Genomic DNA, 19,017 nt, shown 5'->3' with positions numbered 1-19,017 from the left:
CCTTCTTCTCCTCCTCCCCCCCCCCGCTACTGACGCCGCCACACGGAGGCGGAAAGGTTAGGGGAAGCTGATCTAAACATCACCTGTTAATTTATACTGCGGTATTATTCAAATTCTGCCCTTTCCTTAATGGCTCCAGGAGAGTGTTTAGAACAGCAATTAGTTCCAGGAGCTTCTCTGGAATATCACCTTTTCCACCAGCCAATGCTATTTTCTTGTCTTTTTTTTTTTCCCCCCCCAACAAGGGTGAACCGGTCAAGAAAGACGGAAGCAAAATGAAAGTTTAAATTCCTTAGCAGATCATTCTTTCCAACATGCTACGTTTTCAAACATAATTGAAAAGATAATATGACGATTCCACGCGGGGCATAAATAATTTCCGCCGGGGTTAAAGGCGGTGCAGCTGCGTGTTCTCAGCTGTCACCCATGTCACGCAAGTGATCGCTTCTATTGAGAGAAAGGCAGCGGATTTTAGGCGGAAGGACGTGGTCCCCCATTTCTAGTTTTACAATGAAGCGGCAAATCCCGGTATTAGGAGTAACCGAGGACAATTCAGCCTTTGTTGATGTGGCTGGCAAACTACACTGCAGGTCGGAGATGAAATAGCCAATCCAGTTCCTCATGTATGCCCCGTGACTCACAACTAGGATGTTGGCTACCAGTCTTCCTCCTGCAGCTCCTTCGGAATTAGAATCGGATTTCGGTTCACCGTGGTGGTTTGGCAACGAAGTGGGAGGACTTCCTTCGGCCATTTCTGCATTTTCTTCTGTCTCTTGTTTTTCTAGACCTGCCTCCTGGATAACCAGACTGCAAAGGTATTCAAAGAAATCCTTGACACGGGCTTTTACCTTGAAGGGAGAGAAAAAAAAATCAGATGAGAAGCTTTGCAAATTTATATTTTGGTCAATGTGTATCGTACATGAACGGGGGATATGACATGGCAACAGGTCGGCCATTGGGGACTGGCTGGTATAAGACATGGTGACAAGGTCAGCCAATGAATAGGCATAGCAACTAAGTCAGCCAATTGGAAACTGAAATAGTATTTGCTGTGTGAGCAAACAAGGAGACAGCAAGGAGCCTGGGCGTGGCTTAGTACTATAGCTCCAAGTCTGTACTAAAACTACAACTAGTTTCTGAGCTCTGAACTGAAACTGAAAACTGTTCTCTCCTCTGCTTGTGTGTTTGCTTGTGCTCTCTACCACATTGGAAGAACCAGCCATTGGTATTGTATAGGACTTATATGTTAATATGTATATAAAGGGACGTTAATGAATTCTGCTACATCAATTACCTGTGTGTGTGCTTTCTGGATTTGATTTCTGCAACAAACTCTTGACAGGTTTTTTTTATCAAGGTGAACTCTGAAATTCCTTTTCGCTCTGGGCTAACACGTCTCTCTCTCTCTCTCCTCATCTCTCTCTTTCTCTCTGTCTCTCTCTCAACCTCTCTCTCTCTCAATCTCTCTCTGTCTTTCTCTCTCTCAATCTCTCTCTGTCTCTCTCTCAATCTGTCTGTCTGTCTGTCTCTCTCTCTCTCTCTCAATCTCTCTGTCTGCCTCTCTCTCTCAATCTCTCTCTGTCTGCCTCTCTCTCTCTCTGTCTGCCTCTCTCTCTCTCTCTGTCTCTCTCAATCTCTCTCTCTCTGTCTCTCTCTCAATCTCTCTCTCTCTGTGTCTCTCTGTCTCTCTTTCTGTGTCTCTCTCTGTCTCTCTGTCTCCTCTCTCTGAATGTCTCTTCTGAACTTCCCACAAACGTGGCTTAATGACTCTGTTTTCCACATTTGTGGACGTAAACTTGAACTTTCCAAGGCCTTGGTACATATTCATCCACTGTGAGCCCCTCAGAACTTCCTATTCTTGTTCTTCCATGAGGCAAGTTCTCCTCCCTCAACCTGTGATTAGAAGTGTCCATTGAGGATGGAGTAGAACCAAAGATTTAATTCTACTGTGAGAATTAATCCCAGTCTACTATAGTAATCAATGGTATTGAAGGCCTGAAAGAGATCTACAGAACCAAGTGAGAAGTAAAGGTAGCACCTTGATGAATGACCACATTAAGGCCAAAATTTCTGTCACTAAGCAAGTTTTGCCTCACTTGATGGCCTTTTTTTGCTTTGATGAATTATCTTATGATTCTTGATGAATGTATTTTTTTCTTTTTAATGTACACTGAGAGCATCTGCACCAAAGACAAATTCCTTGTGTGCCCAATCACACTTGGCCAATAAAGAATTCTATTCTATGTGAGTGAGTGAGTGAGTGAGTGAGTGAGTGAGTGAGAGGGAGGGAGGGAGGGAGGGAGGGAGGGAGGGAGGGAGGGAGAGAGAGAGAGAGAGAGAGAGAGAGAGAGAGAGAGAGAGAGAGAGAGAGAGAGAGAGAGAGAATGTGGCTGCTATGGCTACACAGTGTAAAGAATTTTAAAAGATGTACTTGTGGGTACAGTGTGCATATCCGTCGAGGAGGAAGTGTGAACCTCTTGCACTTGGTACCTGCAAATCGTGCGTATATGAATGACTTATGACTGATACCTGTCAAAAAGGTTTGCACACGTATCTACCTACTACGGATGTGCATGTGCCTAGACATCTTAGCTGCCTTTTCCTTTACTGCTATTCTTCTGCAATTCAGCATGAGTTCCTCTCTGCCTGATGGAGATATTCTAGCGAGCTTTTTGCTGCTCTGGGGAGTTAACCCTCTCAGCCATTCACAAGTGCATAAAGGCTCAGTCAGTCCCTTCCCAACAGACCACAAACCCCCACAGAATCCTTACTTCATCCAGGGTTTCTCCTCCAGCTGGCGTAAAAGAGGGGTACGGCTCCCCAGCTTCCTTGGCCATCGCCTTAAGATCACTGAGAGGCCTCCCTTCCGCCACTCCATATTTCTGTCAAGACAGGAGAGAGAATTATGCGGTGAGGGTGGCAGCAAGGATGCAGCAAGCATTCCCATGTTGAAAGGCGGCCTGCTGTAGACACATTTCCCTTCTCCTTTGCAGAAGAACTGAAGCAAAGTACCGTATTTTTGGGAGTATAAGACCCACCCAGATTTACCCAGAGGTAATTTTTTTTTTAAAAAAGGTTTTTGCACTCTGCAGGCCTGCCAAACCCTCTGCATTCAGTGTATAAGATGCACCCTGATTTCCCCCCTCTTTTTTGGGGGGGGTGCGTTTTATACTCTGAAAAATACGGTAGCTTTCCTGAAGCAGATCCTGCAACTTCTCGTCCATCATTCTCATGTCTGATCAGAATCGGCCTTCCTGCAATCCCAGCCCCCCCCCCCCCGTTTCCCATCTACAACTAAAAGACTAGGGAAGTTGTGATAAACATAATCATTTAATATTGCTCTCTATCACTTCCGTTTATTGGTAAACATCTCTCATGGCAGGTAATGAACAGAGGTTGGTTGAGCCAGAAGTTTATTCTGATGAAAAATTAATTCATTTGTTTACAACACTGATAACACCCACCCGTCCTTCAGCCAACTCTGGGATGCCCCCCTTGCTCTCCCCCCCCCGGATCAAAAATTAAAAGTCCTATACAAGCAAGCCTTTTGAAGACAGCAAAGTCCACATTTTGGGCAGAAAGGACCACTGGTTTGAAAGAGGGATCAAAGAGGCCATCTATGTCAAAATTGAACAACCCTCTCTCAACGGAGGGGAAGGGATATGACATCATCTACCTCCAGTCTACAACACAGTCCTTTCAGCAGTTCCAAAAAGGCACCACACCCAGTTGCACCACTCAGGTGAGACTCTGAGGACACAGGCAAAAATCCAGGTGGCCTCGACGACTCTCCAAAAGGATGCAAAGGACCAGCTGTCTGCAAGGAGTATAAATCCTTCCGTTCCCCACCATCCAGCCAGAGCTGAAGAAGCTTCTTGGATGAGAAGTGAAACATTTTCAGAGGAAAAAAAAAATTGGAAAGTCCAGCTGCCTCTTGAAAAAACACCTCTGCGACCAGGCAGCCAATCAAAACAGAGTGGCCAGAAATCAGCTCCATTCTACTTATTAAATCTGCACCGTGGCCCAGCACCTGCCCTGCAGAGTTCCAGATGCCAAGGCTATGGAAATCTTGAGAGACCGCCTGCTGCCAATTACCTCCCAATTACCTCCCAAAGACCCATTAGATCACACAGATTAGGCCTCCTCCGGGTTCCATCTACTAGCCAATGTCATCTGGCTACTACCCGGGGGAGGGCCTTCTCTGTGGCAGCTCCAGCCCTCTGGAACGAACTCCCCGCAGGGATTCGGACCCTCACCTCTCTCCAGGCCTTCCGAAAAGCCGTTAAAACCTGGCTGTGTCGGCAGGCTTGGGGTCAATGAGTTCCCTTCCCCTCTCGAATTGCGTGGCTGTTGGTTGTTTTTAAATGCCCTGCATTTTGTAGTTTTTCTTTTTTTGTGTGTCTTTTCCTTCCCCTCCTTGGGTTTGTGCGCCGCCCTGAGTCCCGCCGGGAATAGGGCAGCATATAAATAAAATGAACCTTGAACCTTGAATCTGGCATTGATCTTCTCTGGGGGCAAGAAAATACTTACCCGTTCTCGAAGGCGAGGGTCACATTTTACAGGAATCTCTTTGCAGTACTGGCTATTTTTCAGAATTGAAGCCGTGGTCTGAAATGTTAAAAAGGAATGTTGGAAAAGATTATTATTTTACTTAAAAAAAAAAAAGTTGCATTTATTTCCAGATGTCAAGGCTAACTCCTTAATATCTCTGGGTGGTTTACAATTATTTTTTTTTAAAAAATGGAAATACAAGTAGTCCTCAACTTATGTTCACAATTAAGCCCAACGTTTCTGTTGTTTAGCGAGACGCTTGTTAAGTGAGTTTTCCTCCCTTTGTACGACCTTTCCTGCCACAGTTGTTACCGTATTTTTGGGAGTATAAGACGCAGCAAGATTTTGAAGAGGTAAATTTAAAAAAAAAAGTTTTTGCACTCTGCGGACCTCCCAAACCCCTCTGCATGCCTCATTGTCTGTGAAAAACGGGGCATGCAGAGAGTTTGAGAGGTAAAGTGCAAAGTGCTCCTGGGGGCTGGGGGGACGAGGAAAATGGGCCTGGTTTTTTTGCACAAAAAGGCCTTTAGGAGGTTTGTAGAGTGTTCCTGGGGACTGGAGGAGGGCAAAAAATGAGCAAAAAATGGCCCATTTTCCCCTCGTTTTTGCCCTCCCCAGCCCCCAGCAACACCAAACCCTCGTCCATTTTTGCGAAGGGGGCAGGGTTTCGGGAGGCCAAAAATGCTGTATTTAGTGTGTAAGACGCACCCGGATTTTCACCCTCTTTTTTTTGGGGGGGGGGGTGCGTCTTATACTCTGAAAAATACAGTAATTGATTTGCTGTAGCTGAGAAGTGAGTAAAACACGATTGTTATGTGATTCTGGCTTCCCCGTTGATTTTGCTTGTCAAAAGCGGATTATGGGACACGGCAACTTGTCTTAAACAGGAGAGAATCGCCAAGCATCTGAATTTTGATCACATGAGAATAAGTCTTTTTTTTCCCCATTATAACTTTGAACGGTCACTAAATGAACTTCTGTAAGTCAAGGACTACTTGAATACGTGTCCCAGGATAATGTTGCAAGACTGAATCTGGGTCGGCCACCGGGACCAGAGGTTTACTCTCCTGAGCCTTTGAAATCGTGCGGGAGTTTTCACTTTCAGCCAAATTATTTTCTTCCATTATTTTCCATTTTTAATACTCATTTTTTTCTTAGCACATAAAGAATATCTTCAATTGCCCCTTCAAAAATGGCACCAAATTATCATTTCCCAGGCTCCAATCATTTCCCTGACTGTTTTTGTACCTGCCCGGCCAACAATCTTTGTAGCTATGAAATTGAATGTATTTTTTTTTTTATCCCACCTTTATAATTTTTACAAATAAGTCAAGGTGGCAAACATACCCAATGTCTATAAAATAGAATGAAAGATCAGGCAAACTAATTAAAAATGGAACATGCTTATTTTTTAATATATGTGAATGCAATTTTTAAGACTGTATCGTTTTCTACATCGTGGTCGCCACGATGCAAAAAAAATGTGGAGACTCTAGAAAGAGTGCAGAGAAGAGCAACAAAGAGGATTAGGGGACTGGAGGCTAAAACATATGAGAAACAGTTGCAAGAACTGGGTATGTCTAGTTTAATGAAAAGAAGGACTAGGGGAGACATGATAGCAGTCTTCCAATATCTCAGGGGTTGCCACAAAGAAGAGGGAATCAAACTATTCTCCAGGGCATCTAAGTGTAGAACAAGAAGCAATGGGTGGAAACTAATCAAGGAGAGAAGCAATTTAGAACCGAGGAGAAATTTCCTGACAGTGAGAACAATTAATCAGTGGAACAGAAGTTGCCTCCAGAAGTTGTGAATGCTCCAACATTGGGAGTCTTTAAGAAGATGTTGGATAGCCATTTGTCTGAAGTGGTATAGGGTTTCCTGCCTAGACAGGGGGTTGGACTAGAAGACCCTCAAGATTCCTTTCAACTCTGCTATTGTATTGCATTATATTGTATTGTTAATCATTTCACTAATCATTAAAATATTGCAGTACTTATCCCGCACAAAAAAAAAGAAACCCTTAGATTATGACCATTTATTAAATTTTTATGTCTCCCAGCAAGTGAAAATATTGGCTGTGCACACTTTCATCTACAAGATACTCACCTGCTTTGCCCGAATCAGGTCACTGGTGAAGACATGAGTAAATTTGATATGACGGAGATACATCCCAGCTGCATTGGCTTGCTTGAACCCAGTGTCTGAGAGAGGCTCGTCCACACCCTGACCTGCAGGAGCCACCATAGGAATACATGCAACAGTTAGGACAAACATGTTTTAGCCCTCATCAGTTGATACTCTCCAAAGATGAGGGACAAGCATTCAGCGACAAAGGGGCCCCCTCCTAAAATAGTTCGGGCCACTTCTGAAAAAGTCGACAATTAGGTACCTGTTCTGACACATACACACCGCCGTACGGTGAGTCACACCGACACAAGGTTGCTGTTAGCCAATTTATTCACAGTAATTACTCACAGACAAGACTTTGGCAGCAACCCAGACTCCCATAGATAAGACATACACACAAGAGCTTCCCCAGCTTTAGTAAAACGGTTGTGTCCTGCAAAAGGTCTCCTCCCAAAGTCTCTTCTTATATACTCTCTTGGGAGGAGCCTAATCACAATCACCTGGGCCCGATTATCTTCTATGTCTCCGTAATTGCTGCCGGCGCTTATCTGCCCGTCTTTGCCTGGTGTCCGGGACCACCTCCCTTTGCTCCTCCCCATTGCTCCAGGGCCTGACGTCTTCACCACTGCTCCAGGGCCTGACATCTTCACCACTGCTCCAGGGCCTGACGTCAGGGAGAAACTCCCTTTGGCTTTCACCACTGCTCCATGCCTCAGGCGTCTCCTGGTGGCCAACCAGCCTCTCTGGTCCCTGCTCAGAGTCTGAACCCTGCCCAGGGTCCTCCCCATCATCCAGAGCCGACTCATAGGGTCCCTCGCTATCGGAGTCTGTTTGCTGCTCCAACAGCTCCTGCTGGGCCACAACAGGTACATAAATGCATCTTCCTTTCTTTTGTCTTAGGTGGTCCTAACTTAAAAACATCTGTTTAGTTACAAGATCTTGTGAAGGGCCACCTGTCACTGGCTCAAGAAACAGATGTTGTGGTCCGCCAGCAGCCTGCGAGGTTGGGGAGGAAGATGGGCCAGTCCTGGAGTCTGGGGAAGGCTCGGACGAGGGCTCTGCATTGGAGGCAGAGAGGGAGGCCAAGGCCATCTGGGCGTTATGTGCTGCCTCCGGAGCCTCCCGAGTCGGACATCAGCGAGGCAGAAGAACAGTGCGAGCCTGTTCCCAGTGTGCGCATGCGCAGAGCTGCCAGAAGGCAAGAACAGTTAAGACAAAAGGGGCGACTCAGGAGTAAGGTTTGGAGATGATTGGCCCCTCCCATAAGGCATAAAGGAGGAGCAAATGGGATGTGAGCCTTTGCAGGAAGCAATTTTGTTCGTTCTGGTCGGTTTAAACTCTGAAGTTCCGTTTGACTCTGTGCTCCCTGTGTGGCCTTGCCAAGCGAATTGCCAATTAAGTCTTTGGCAGCGCTTCAAGGAAGATAAAGGTGGGTGGCTTATCAGCCTTACCCTGAAAGACTGTTTGGGAATCGTTATGGGCTTTGAATGAACATAATTCACAGCCGTTTAAATTAAAAGAGGGTTTTGGGGAGTAAGAGTGTGGTTTTTATTGTCTCAGGAAGCCTAGGTCAAAACAGAAGAATGGAGTAAGACAGACGGACTCAGAACGATCTGTCATCTCTGTCCCGTAGCAGCTGCTCCTCTGATCTGCTGTCGACTCATCGACAGTCCCAATATTGCAGAACATACAGCCTCTCATGCTGCATAACTAAGCTCCATTTCATGCTGAATAAACTAAATTATTAATGTATCTTAAATAGAAAACTATCTTTAGATAAGATTTTTACACTCCAACAGCATTTCATTAAAATAAATTTGTTAAAAAAAAAATCCGATTTCATTTTTTTTAAAAAATAACCATCCATTTTTATCCACCCTGTTTTGAAGTCACGCAGAAAACTGAGGGGGGCAGGGGAATCTGTTCTCTTGGTAGATGCCCCATCTGGGACACCACCAACCCAGGGAAACTTCAAAAGTGGTGCTTTGGAGCATGTGAAAACCCACGAAGCCCCTTTCTTCACACTGTGGAAGCCTGGAAGTCCTCTTTCGGGCCTCCCGTGGCTGCTTCCAGCTGTCTTCAGACATACATGGTACAGGCAGTCCTTGACTTACGACCACAACTGAGCCCAACGTTTCTGTTGCTAAGTGAGACAGTTGCCCAATTTTATAACCTTTCTCGCCACAGCTCTTAAGCGAATCGCTGCAGTTGTTAAGTTAGTCGCTTCCCCATAAACTCAGCTTGTAGGAAGGTCGCAGAAGTTGATCACGTGACCCTCCGGACAGTTGCAACCGTCCTAAATACATGCCAGTTGCCAAGCACTGAATTTTGATCACATGACCGTGGGAATGCTGCAACAGTTGTTAAGTGTGAAAAAATGGTCACAAGTCATTTTTCCCCCAAGTGCCTTTTGTAACTTTAAATGAACTGTCGCATGTCGAGGACTACCTGTATTAACTGGACAAAACCAGTATTTAATATCCAAATAAAAGCAAAGGGCTCCGTGATTTAATAACCACCAGGAGAGACAAACCTTGCATTATCTTCTCCTTGTTGTATCTCGTTTGTCCACTGTGGGGGAAAAACAAACAAACAGAAACCAACAACTTAAAACAGGAGAAAAACCAATCCTGGCTGAGAACTTTTAGTCAGGAATTTGTAACGTTACTCAGCCCTTACAGCACTGACTCAGTTATCCCAGTCTTTCCCTGCTAACGAAACGCACATTTTTGTTACACGCGCAGACACCAAGGTTGCTAGTGGGGATGCTTACTGTGTAACGAAGAGGCACTGGCGCATGTTCCCTGCCCTCTCTTGAGGCCCAGGCACCGCTCCAGGAATCTACCAATGACTCCTTAACCCTGACTTCATCGCAGGGATGCACGTCACTAAAATGACCGGGAGAATTGTGAGAGATTAAGCAGCGAAAACCTCATCATTTTCCTAGCTGGAAAGATTGGCTTGAATCTGTTATTTGGGTTAGATGCAGTGTTAAATGATCAGTGAGGGAGTGTTATGTGATCAAGGGGGAAAACTGGAATTACCAAGGCCTGCCAGCACCAATGCCAACCAACCAATGGAACAGAAGTTGCCTTCAGAAGTTGTGGGAGCTTCATCCCTGGAGGCTTTCAAGAAGTGACTGGACTGCCATTTGTCAGAAATGATGTAGAGTTTGGGGGACGGGAGGGTTGGACTAGATGCCCTACAAGGTCCCTTCCAACTTCTATACTATTCTATTCTATTCGTCATTAATACTAATGAAAAGCAGATTATGTTTATTAAGAAGACTGATGTATAAATGTATAGAGCTATAAACAAGAAAACAGACAACCCAATTAAAGCAATCAATACTGAATTTAACAATATGCACAGACAATTTCATTAGAGAAGAGGAAGCAACCCAGGTTAACTCTGGCTGAGAAACACCTACTTAGCTCTTAGTGTTAATTATTCCTGTCTTTCTCCATCAGAATTCAATAGATTGAAGAGTTGGTCAGTAGCTAACCATTTGCTTGTACAGTTGAAATCAAAATTTCAGATTTAAGTCTGGATTTTTTTTTCTTGTGCTTCACTAAACAATTTGGTACAACAGTCAAAATAATCAATGGCCCAAGCAAAGTAAGAGTTGTGCAATGTTCACATCAAATTGTAACGCTTAGTTTAGAAAACGCTCTTAATGCTTGAGAGAGAGAAAAAAATCACAATTGTCCTTTTCGTTCTCACTGCTGTTGGATTTAAAAATCCGCAATTACAAGAACATGATTTTGAAGATCTTTTAACACATTAGAATTCTCCTCAGCCTTGCGAGATGCTAGCTTTGGAAGGAAGTTTACTGCTTTCAATATAAGACCCTATAAACTATTTTTTTTTATTGTTGGCAGTCTCTGCAGTATTCAGCAGCATTTCTACATAATTATGGAAAATAAGCAAAACTGCATTCTGGAACAGCAGTTTCCTCATATTTTTGAGTTAACAACTAGAAAAGCCAAATGAAGTGCTTACTATGCTTGAGGGGAAGAAAATGCCAAAGATTTTGGTCCAATAGTTTTTATTAGCATCACTGTGTGCTTTTAGAGGCCATTATTCACACTTTAAAGGTTGTTTGCTCTTAAAAGAGACATAATGAAATCCTAACATAGACTTGGAGCGAATGCAGGATCTGCAACCTCTATTTCAATCTTCAGGTTTCGCTTTATAATATACTTCACAGAGATGATTAAGGAGAGGGAGTGAATTTACACAGGGTAATTTACAGAATAATTGGGGTTCCCAAGGACTAGCAATTCTTCCCATGACCACAGGAAAAGGTTAACAAGAATATAGCTGACACAAAACTGGATATAACAGCTAATACCCTAGAAACGGAAACAAAATTTAACACGAATGCCCTGCAGGATGGGTGATTCCTGGTGTGGTAATAATATAGGTAAAAAGAATCTGTCATACATTTTGTGGAAGTTAGCAGTTTGGAAATGTCTTTTTAAAAAGCAGCTTCAATAGAAGCATTTTTACAAATGGAAATAATGGGCAAGCATAGTCACTGTTTTATAAACTGATATGGGGCTACACTACTGCACTTAGGTCTAAACACCAAATTCAGAAAAACTAGAAAGGGGAGGGCAGAGAAACACAACAAGGAGAGACTAAGAAAAGTGGTTATGTTAGACTTGAGAAAGCAAAATCACTCAGGATTTTTCAAGGGTACTAAAGACAATTCTCTGTCATCACAGAGTATAGAACCTGGAATGAAATTACATAAAGGAAGAGACTGGTTATATGCCAAGAAAATCTTCCTAATGCTAAGAGCAGCTGAGAATGTAACTTCTTCCATAATGAGTTCTTTTTTACTAGCCATATTCAAAAGAAATGCAAGACAACAATCTTCGGGAGATACCCTAATCTGAATGTATGCATTGAAATGCTCTTTCCAAATCAAGGATTCTCAGAATAGTTCAGTTGAGGAATAGTTACTGGAGGCTTACATGCACTAAGGTACTGCTGAAGAGATACTACTTTGGAGATGTTGTATTCAGGAATGAGGAGGGCTACTCCACATTTGTTTCCATGGAACAACTGAAATTGCTGCATTATTAGTTTCTTGAATCTTAAAATGAAGTTCATTCATAAACTTAGCAGAAGTGAAATCGGGGACAGACAGAGCTAGAAGGAAGCCTATGCCCTACCCCTATCCCCCCCCCCCAAATCCATGAGGTGGGTGTGAGTGGTTTGACTTACATGGTTAGCTGATCAAGGAGTGCTAAGAACGTCTTATGTAAGCCTACATACTTATAGGAGAACTAAGACCTTGAAGGTTTTTTTTCCTAAGTTTCCTGGAACAACTATGTGACATGGTCTGACTTGATACAGTATATAAAATATAGAATACCTATCCTGTGCGAAAGATGCACTGGTAATAGGCTTTTACCAGGCATTAGGGAATGATAAGGGATTCTGCTGATATTAATCCCTCCATAAGTGATGGAGATGCTTTCAAGTTAGCTACTGAAGACCATCAGAAGTTGTTGTTTGAGAAACTTTAACATATGCAAGGACACCCATTGGAATTAAGGTGTATCACAATTCCAGGTGAATGTCTAATGGGATTCTCAGTCATCCAGGTCATGGTTGTCCCAAAGGAGCTTTTTCAAGAGGCAACTGGGCTTTGCTTCTCATCCAAGAAGTTTCTTCAGCTCCGAAGAAGCTTCTTGGACGAGAAGTGAAACATCTTCAAAGAAAAGACAGAAAGTCCAGTTGCCTCCAGAAAAAGCACCTCTGGGACACAGGTAGTGCACAAAAGTGGAATTAATGGCTGCTTGGTAATTAGATCATAGATATCATGTATATATCTACAACCAACACCCCAAGCAATCAGTCCACCAACGGAATAGTAAACTGCGAGCCCAAGCTTAGTGACTCAGTACATGGAAACTGACTACCAGAACAGCAAGTGGAAAATATATTTAAAAAAAACCTAAGTGGTGTATTTAAAAGTAATGGGATACAGACAAGCCAGTGATCTACACATCTAAATAGATAATCAGGATGATATTATCACCTTGGGAGACCAAGGGGGATAGCTTTCTATGGGCTACACAGGCTTGGCCAAAAATTCTCGCAAGTCTATGTGGGAATAGCTTGCCTCAATTATGTGTGAAGACAATTGCCTGTTGTGGTGCATTATAAGGCCTGAACAGAATCCCTAAAAAAAAGTGTCTCATTTTCCAAAGGCAATCACAATAGTATTATTCATTTATTTATATCCCCTTTTATTATTTTTAGAAATAACTGAAGGCCGTGAACCCTAACCCAACACATCTTCCTCCTCCTATTTTCTCCGCAACCACCCTGTGAGGTGGGTTGGGCTAAGAGAGAGAGGCTAAGCCACTGGTTCCCAATATGGGCCCCGTGCCCCACCGGGGGGGGGGCAATCTGGTTTTTAATGGGGGCAATTTGAACCTTGTTTAAACCAAATTAATGACCTTTTAGGCTTCCTCCCCATAAGCAGAGTTCACTTTTTGAGTAAAGTAAGAATTATATGTGGAGGGGCATCAGGATTTTAGAGATGCTTAGGTGGGGCATGGCCAAAAAAAAAGTTGCGAACCACTGGGCTAGGCCTTTTTATTACTCTTTTATAAACAAACTCAAGGCTGTGAACCTAACCCAACACACCTTCCTCCTCCTATTTTATCCACAAGAACAACAACCCTGTGAGGTGGGTTGGGCTGAGAGGGAGAGAGGCTGGCTGGCTTTCTTGGTGAAGGGGAATAGTAATAAGGATACAAACTTGTTGGTTTTAGTAGAAACATTTGTTTTATGTAACACACATATTGTATTATGCCTTGTATTGTAACGTATATGCTTGCAGGCTGTAAGTGCCTTTTGTTTCCTGCAACTGACTTCCTGTGGCGCTGTTATTAGGGTCTGTAAAATATCTGGCAAATGTCAAAACATGTGATCCTTGCCATTTGAACTTTTATCAATCTCCTGCAATCTATGGACATAGAGCTATCCCAGAAAGGAGCTGTAAAGCTGGCACCTTTTGATCTCCCTGAGAAGCTAAGTGATCAACTGAGAGAGATAAGGAGATATAGCTGAAGGGGATAATTAAGATCTATCCTGCCCAGAGGATAAACAGGATTGGGGGATTTTACTGATGTTTATATTTCTAGCAGTATAAAAATGGAGTTAACACATTTTACCAGACAAATACAGTAGAGAATTGAAATATTTGATTGTAAATGTGTTAACAGCGGCTAGAATCGTATTTGGTAAAAATTGGAAAAATGAGAAAACACCAACGCAGGAGGAAGTTATTCAGAAAATAATGGAATGCGCCGAAATGAGCAAATTGACATTTGAAATTAGAGAACAAGAAGATAAACAATTTTATAAGATATGGGATTTATTCTATCAATGGTTAGACAAAAAAACATGGAAATGAAATTTGATAGAGAATTTTACAACACAAAGATAATGGAAGTGACACAGAATATAAAGATGTACTACTATTGGATGGATTTAGGAGGATGTAATGAATTGTTATAATATAAATTAATTCAAAATTTGGAATATCTCATATAAAATGAAGGAATAATAGTTATAGTCAAATAAATGATTAACAATGATAATAATGTATACATATATATTAGATTGATAATATGAGATTTTATATAAATTGTAAGTGAGGAATATGGAGAGGATGCACAAAAGTTTCGTAACCAACCCACATGCTGGATGTAATTGGAAGATGTTTTTATGTTTTATGTTTTGTTTGTGTATGTTTGTTTTAAAAATAAAAACTCTTTTATAAGAAAAAAGGGAGTTAACACCTTCTCTGAAGTGAAGTTCTTCCCTGCATATCCTTGGAGTATGATGTTGGGAACAACTGGCCATTGTGTGTCTTTAAACTTTGATCAAAGTTTGGACTGCCTTGCCTATCTAACATCGAGGGAGCAAGCGCCATCTTGGGAATAACGACGGGGTCTCTAGGCAATTACAGCGCCTGTTCCATCTTTTCCCATTTATTTTTAATGGTGTGCCTCTGGGAACTTCTTGGAATGGTTTTTCCACCAGAAGGAAGACTCTGGACTTGTACTGCGGGTGGACAGATGATGACTGCACTGCGTGTGTGTTTTGAACCCCCACAGGACCTCCTGACTAACAAAGTTATAGAAAAAGAGAGGGGTTATAAGACACTTCCCCACAGATACTATCTGAACTATAACTGGTCCTTAGCCATTTCAATTCTGAACATTGAGAGCCAATCTTTTACTGCCTGAACTCGCACCTTAAATTAATTATTTTGCACAATTTATAATTTCTTTCTTTTCTTTCATCTTTTTCTTCTCTCTTTGCATGGGCTATGTATGAGGTACGCATGAGATGAATGAATGTCCCACTTTTATGATCATATTGTTGTAAAATTTTGTGTTTTTTAACTTTTACGTGGGGACTGTTTGGGGGAGTGTTTGAGTATGTGTGATTCGGAGGACCTGCCGGGAGTTGCGGGGGCCATGGGGGTGGTTGAGGGGACCAGAGACACGGGAGAGGGTCGGGGTATTGCGGTCGTAACAGGGAGGGGCAGATACGGCGGGGACTTTAGGGCAGGCCATTACCGGGGAAGGAGGGTTCGCTACATTGCAGAGATCCCTCCTTCCGGCCCTAGGAGTCCCACTCCAAGACCAGATGGCGTAAGTAGTCAGGACCCTGGTCTCAGGCTGTTGTCGCTAAATGCCAGGTCTGTTGTTCATAAAGCTCCTCTCGTCCGGGACTTAATTTTAGACGAGAGGGCAGACCTGGCATGTATTACTGAAACCTGGCTGGGCCCAGAGGGAGGAGTCCCCCTTGTAGAGCTGTGCCCAGAAGGATTTCAGGTGCTGCATCAGCCGAGAGCCCAGGGAAGGGGTGGGGGTGTGGCCGCTGTCATCCGGGAGTCGTTAGTTCCTCGTAGGGTCCCTGCCCCGGAGATTGTCGGGTGTGAGTCTTTGCTGTTAAAGTTGGACCTCAAGGGTCAAGTGGGTCTGCTGCTAACGTACCTGCCTCCCAACAGCGTTGCAGCAGCCCTCCCCTCGCTCCTCGAGTCGGTAGCCGAGCTGGCAATTGAGTTCCCTAGGTTGATGGTCCTGGGGGACTTTAATTTGCCGTCGCTCGGTGAAAACTCTGATGGGGCGCAGGAGTTCATGGCTTCCATGACAGCCATGGGCTTGACCCAAGTAATTCGAGGTCCAACCCATTCAGCGGGACACATGCTTGACCTTGTATTTCTCTCGGAGCAGTGGATTTGTGAACTTGGTCTGAGGGGGAGTGACATCATACCCCTGTCGTGGTCAGACCACTGCCTACTGAGGCTCGACTTCCGGAGGCCAAACCCCCACTGTAGGGAGGAGGAACCGACCAGGTGGTTCCGCCCCAGGCGCCTTATGGAGCCGTCAAGGTTCCAGACAGAGCTTGGGGTTATTCCTGACACTCTCGCCCACAGTCCGGTGGAGACTCTGGCTGCTGCGTGGCACTCGGCAGCATCGGAGGCCCTCGACCGGATTGCGCCACTGCGGCTCCTCCGAGGCAGCGGATCCCGGAGACCCCCTTGGTTCACCGAGGAACTCCGGGAGATGAAGCGCCGGAGGAGATGCCTAGAGCACCGTTGGAGGTCCGATAAGTCCGAATCGAACCGAGCAATGGTAACCACCTGCACCAGGGAATACACCAGGGCACTCAGGGCAGCAAAAAGATCCCACATAGCCACCCTGGTTGCATCCGCTGAGTCTCGTCCAGCCGCCCTGTTTAGGATAACCCGCTCCCTACTGAACAAAAGGGAGGCGGGGGAACCCTTGCAGGGCAGAGCTGAAGAGTATGCCCAATTCTTAGCGGACAAAATTGCTCGGTTTCGGTCGGACTTGGACTCCACCCCCGCAGTTCCAGCCGAGGCACAGGGGGACCAAGTAGAACAGCTCTGGGTTGAGTTTCAGGACGTTACCCCCGGGGATGTGGACAAGGCCATGAGAGCTGTAAGTACCTCCACCTGTGTTCTGGATCCGTGTCCCTCATGGCTGGTCATGAACTGCAGTGAGGTGACACGAGGCTGGATCCAGGCGGTTGTAACCGCCTCCCTTCGGGAGGGGAATTTCCCCGCCGCATTGAAAGCGGCGGTGGTGAGACCCCTCCTGAAGAAATCATCCTTGGATCCAGCTGTTCTTAATAGCTATCGCCCAGTCTCCAACCTTCCCTTCTTGGGGAAGGTTGTTGAGAAGGTGGTGGCCTTCCAGCTCCAACGGTCCTTGGAGGAAGCAAACTACCTAGACCCCTTCCAGTCAGGCTTCAGACCCGGTTACAGCACAGAAACCGCTTTGGTCGCATTGATTGATGATCTCTGGAGAGCCAGAGATGAAGGACATCCCTCCATCCTGGTCCTCCTTGACCTCTCAGCGGCTTTCGATACCATCGACCATGGTATCCTTCTGCGACGACTGCGGGAGGTGGGAGTGGGAGGCACCGTGTTACGGTGGTTCTCCTCCTACCTCTCGGACAGGTCGCAGTCGGTGTTAGTGGGGGGGCAGAGATCGTCCCCTAGGCCCCTAAATTATGGGGTGCCTCAGGGTTCGGTCTTATCCCCCCTACTATTCAACATCTACATGAAACCGCTGGGAGAGATCATCCGCAGGCACGGGATTAGATACCATCAATATGCGGACGATACTCAATTGTATCTGTCCGCCCCGTGCCAACTCAATGAAGCGGTAGATGTGATGGGCCGGGGCCTTGAGGCCGTTATGGACTGGATGAGGGTTAACAAGCTTGTGCTCAACCCAGAAAAGACCGAGTGGCTGTTGTGTTTTCCTCCCAAAGATTTGACTAATATTCCACCACTCAGGCTGGGGGGTCAAATTTTACACCCCTCAGAGAGGGTTCGCAACTTGGGAGTCCTCCTGGATCCACAGCTGTCATTTGACCACCACCTAACGGCTGTGACCAGGGGGGCATTCGCCCAGGTTCGCCTGGTGCGCCAGTTGCGACCCTACCTGAATCGGGAGGCTCTCACAACAGTCACTCGGGCCCTTGTGATCTCTAGGCTGGAATACTGCAATGTGCTCTACATGGGGCTGCCCTTGAAGAGCATCCGGCGACTTCAGCTAGTGCAGAACGCAGCCGCGCGAGTGATTGCGGGTGCACCTCGATTCACCCGCATAACACCTATCCTCCGCGAGCTGCGCTGGCTGCCTGTCGATCTCCGGATGCGCTTCAAGGTGCTATTAATCACCCATAAAGCCCTACATGGCAGTGGATCTGGATACTTGAGAGACCGCCTTCTGCCAATTACATCCCTGCGACCAATAAGATCCCATAGACTAGGCCTCCTCCGTATCCCATCGGCCAGCCAGTGTCGGCTGGCAACCACAAGGAGGAGGGCCTTCTCAGCAGTAGCCCCGACCCTTTGGAACGAGCTCCCCATAGAGATTCGTACCCTCTCCACCGTCCAGGCCTTCCGCATAGCCTTGAAGAACTGGCTCGCCCGTCAGGCCTGGGGATAAGGATAGTTGCCCCTCCCGAATGATGAATGTATGTTGCCTACCATTTTATTATATGTTTCTATCTTGATGTCTGTATTCCCCTTTCCCGGTTTTATGTGAGCCGCCCTGAGTCCCCTCAGGGAAAAGGGCGGCCTACAAATTCTAATAAAACTACAAACTACAAACTACAAAGATTAAACGCTGATTGTTATTCCAGCCTCCGTTTAAGCCTCATTTTGGGCTCATTGTGACTTGGATGCATTTTCAAACTTCTATGGGTCTCAACGGTATTCTCAAACCTTACACTGGCTAAGGTGGGACTTGAACTCACGGATCTCCTGCTTTCCAGCCTGGTGCTTTAACCATTAGGCCAAACCCGGCTAGATTACTCAAGGCAGCCGCTCTCGTCCCTCTGGGAGGATCAGCCTCGAGGTAACAGCCATCCCGGGGCTCAGGGCTTCTTTAGCGGCCTTGGGTCGCCCTCTTCCCTCGTGCCCTGCGCCCGTGCACCACCCACAGGGCCCGGCGGAAGAGCCGCGAAGGAGGCTGAACCCCGCGGCGGCCTATTCCTTCCGCGGCCCCGCATAGCAGCTCCCCCCAGGGCCAAGGTACTCACTGCCGGATGACCGTTAAACCGAAGACGGCCATGCCTCTCGCTGTCGATGCCGCCCGCACGGATGACGTCATGCCGGTGCGCCGCGGCCGGTTGAAGTCTCGCGAGAAGAGGACGGGTGGGGCGGGGCGGGGAGGACGAACCCTCCGGGCGAGGTCCCCGCCTTCCTTCGGCATCGAGTCGGGGCGGGGATTGTGCGCGTGCGCTCTCCTCAGGTGGAGG

At 45.7% G+C, this 19,017-nt stretch overlaps 1 protein-coding gene across 3 annotated transcripts; it reads right to left on the bottom strand.

Annotated features, from left to right (window-relative positions):
* Positions 1 to 231: 231 nt before the first annotated feature.
* TIGAR (TP53 induced glycolysis regulatory phosphatase) lies at positions 232 to 18,864 on the bottom strand. Of its 3 annotated transcripts, none has more exons than XM_032221959.1 (6): positions 18,799 to 18,864; positions 9,212 to 9,566; positions 6,658 to 6,779; positions 4,531 to 4,608; positions 2,772 to 2,882; positions 232 to 848 (listed from the first exon to the last, which is right to left on the bottom strand). In XM_032221959.1, exons 2-6 carry the CDS (start codon positions 9,216 to 9,218, stop codon positions 414 to 416), a joined length of 753 nt encoding a protein of 250 aa, XP_032077850.1. In that variant the 5' UTR covers positions 9,219 to 9,566; positions 18,799 to 18,864; the 3' UTR covers positions 232 to 413. The 3 variants fall into 3 exon arrangements, with proteins under 3 accessions (XP_032077850.1, XP_032077851.1, XP_032077849.1); XM_032221960.1 differs by having other exon boundaries at positions 9,452 to 9,566; XM_032221958.1 differs by having other exon boundaries at positions 9,212 to 9,249; positions 18,799 to 18,849.
* Positions 18,865 to 19,017: the final 153 nt, after the last annotated feature.

This window comes from Thamnophis elegans, chromosome 7 (genome assembly GCF_009769535.1).
Source record: "Thamnophis elegans isolate rThaEle1 chromosome 7, rThaEle1.pri, whole genome shotgun sequence".
Lineage (NCBI taxonomy): Eukaryota > Metazoa > Chordata > Lepidosauria > Squamata > Colubridae > Thamnophis > Thamnophis elegans.
The sequence above is the reverse complement of the archived record's forward strand: the minus strand, read 5'-3'. Positions and strand labels throughout refer to the sequence as shown.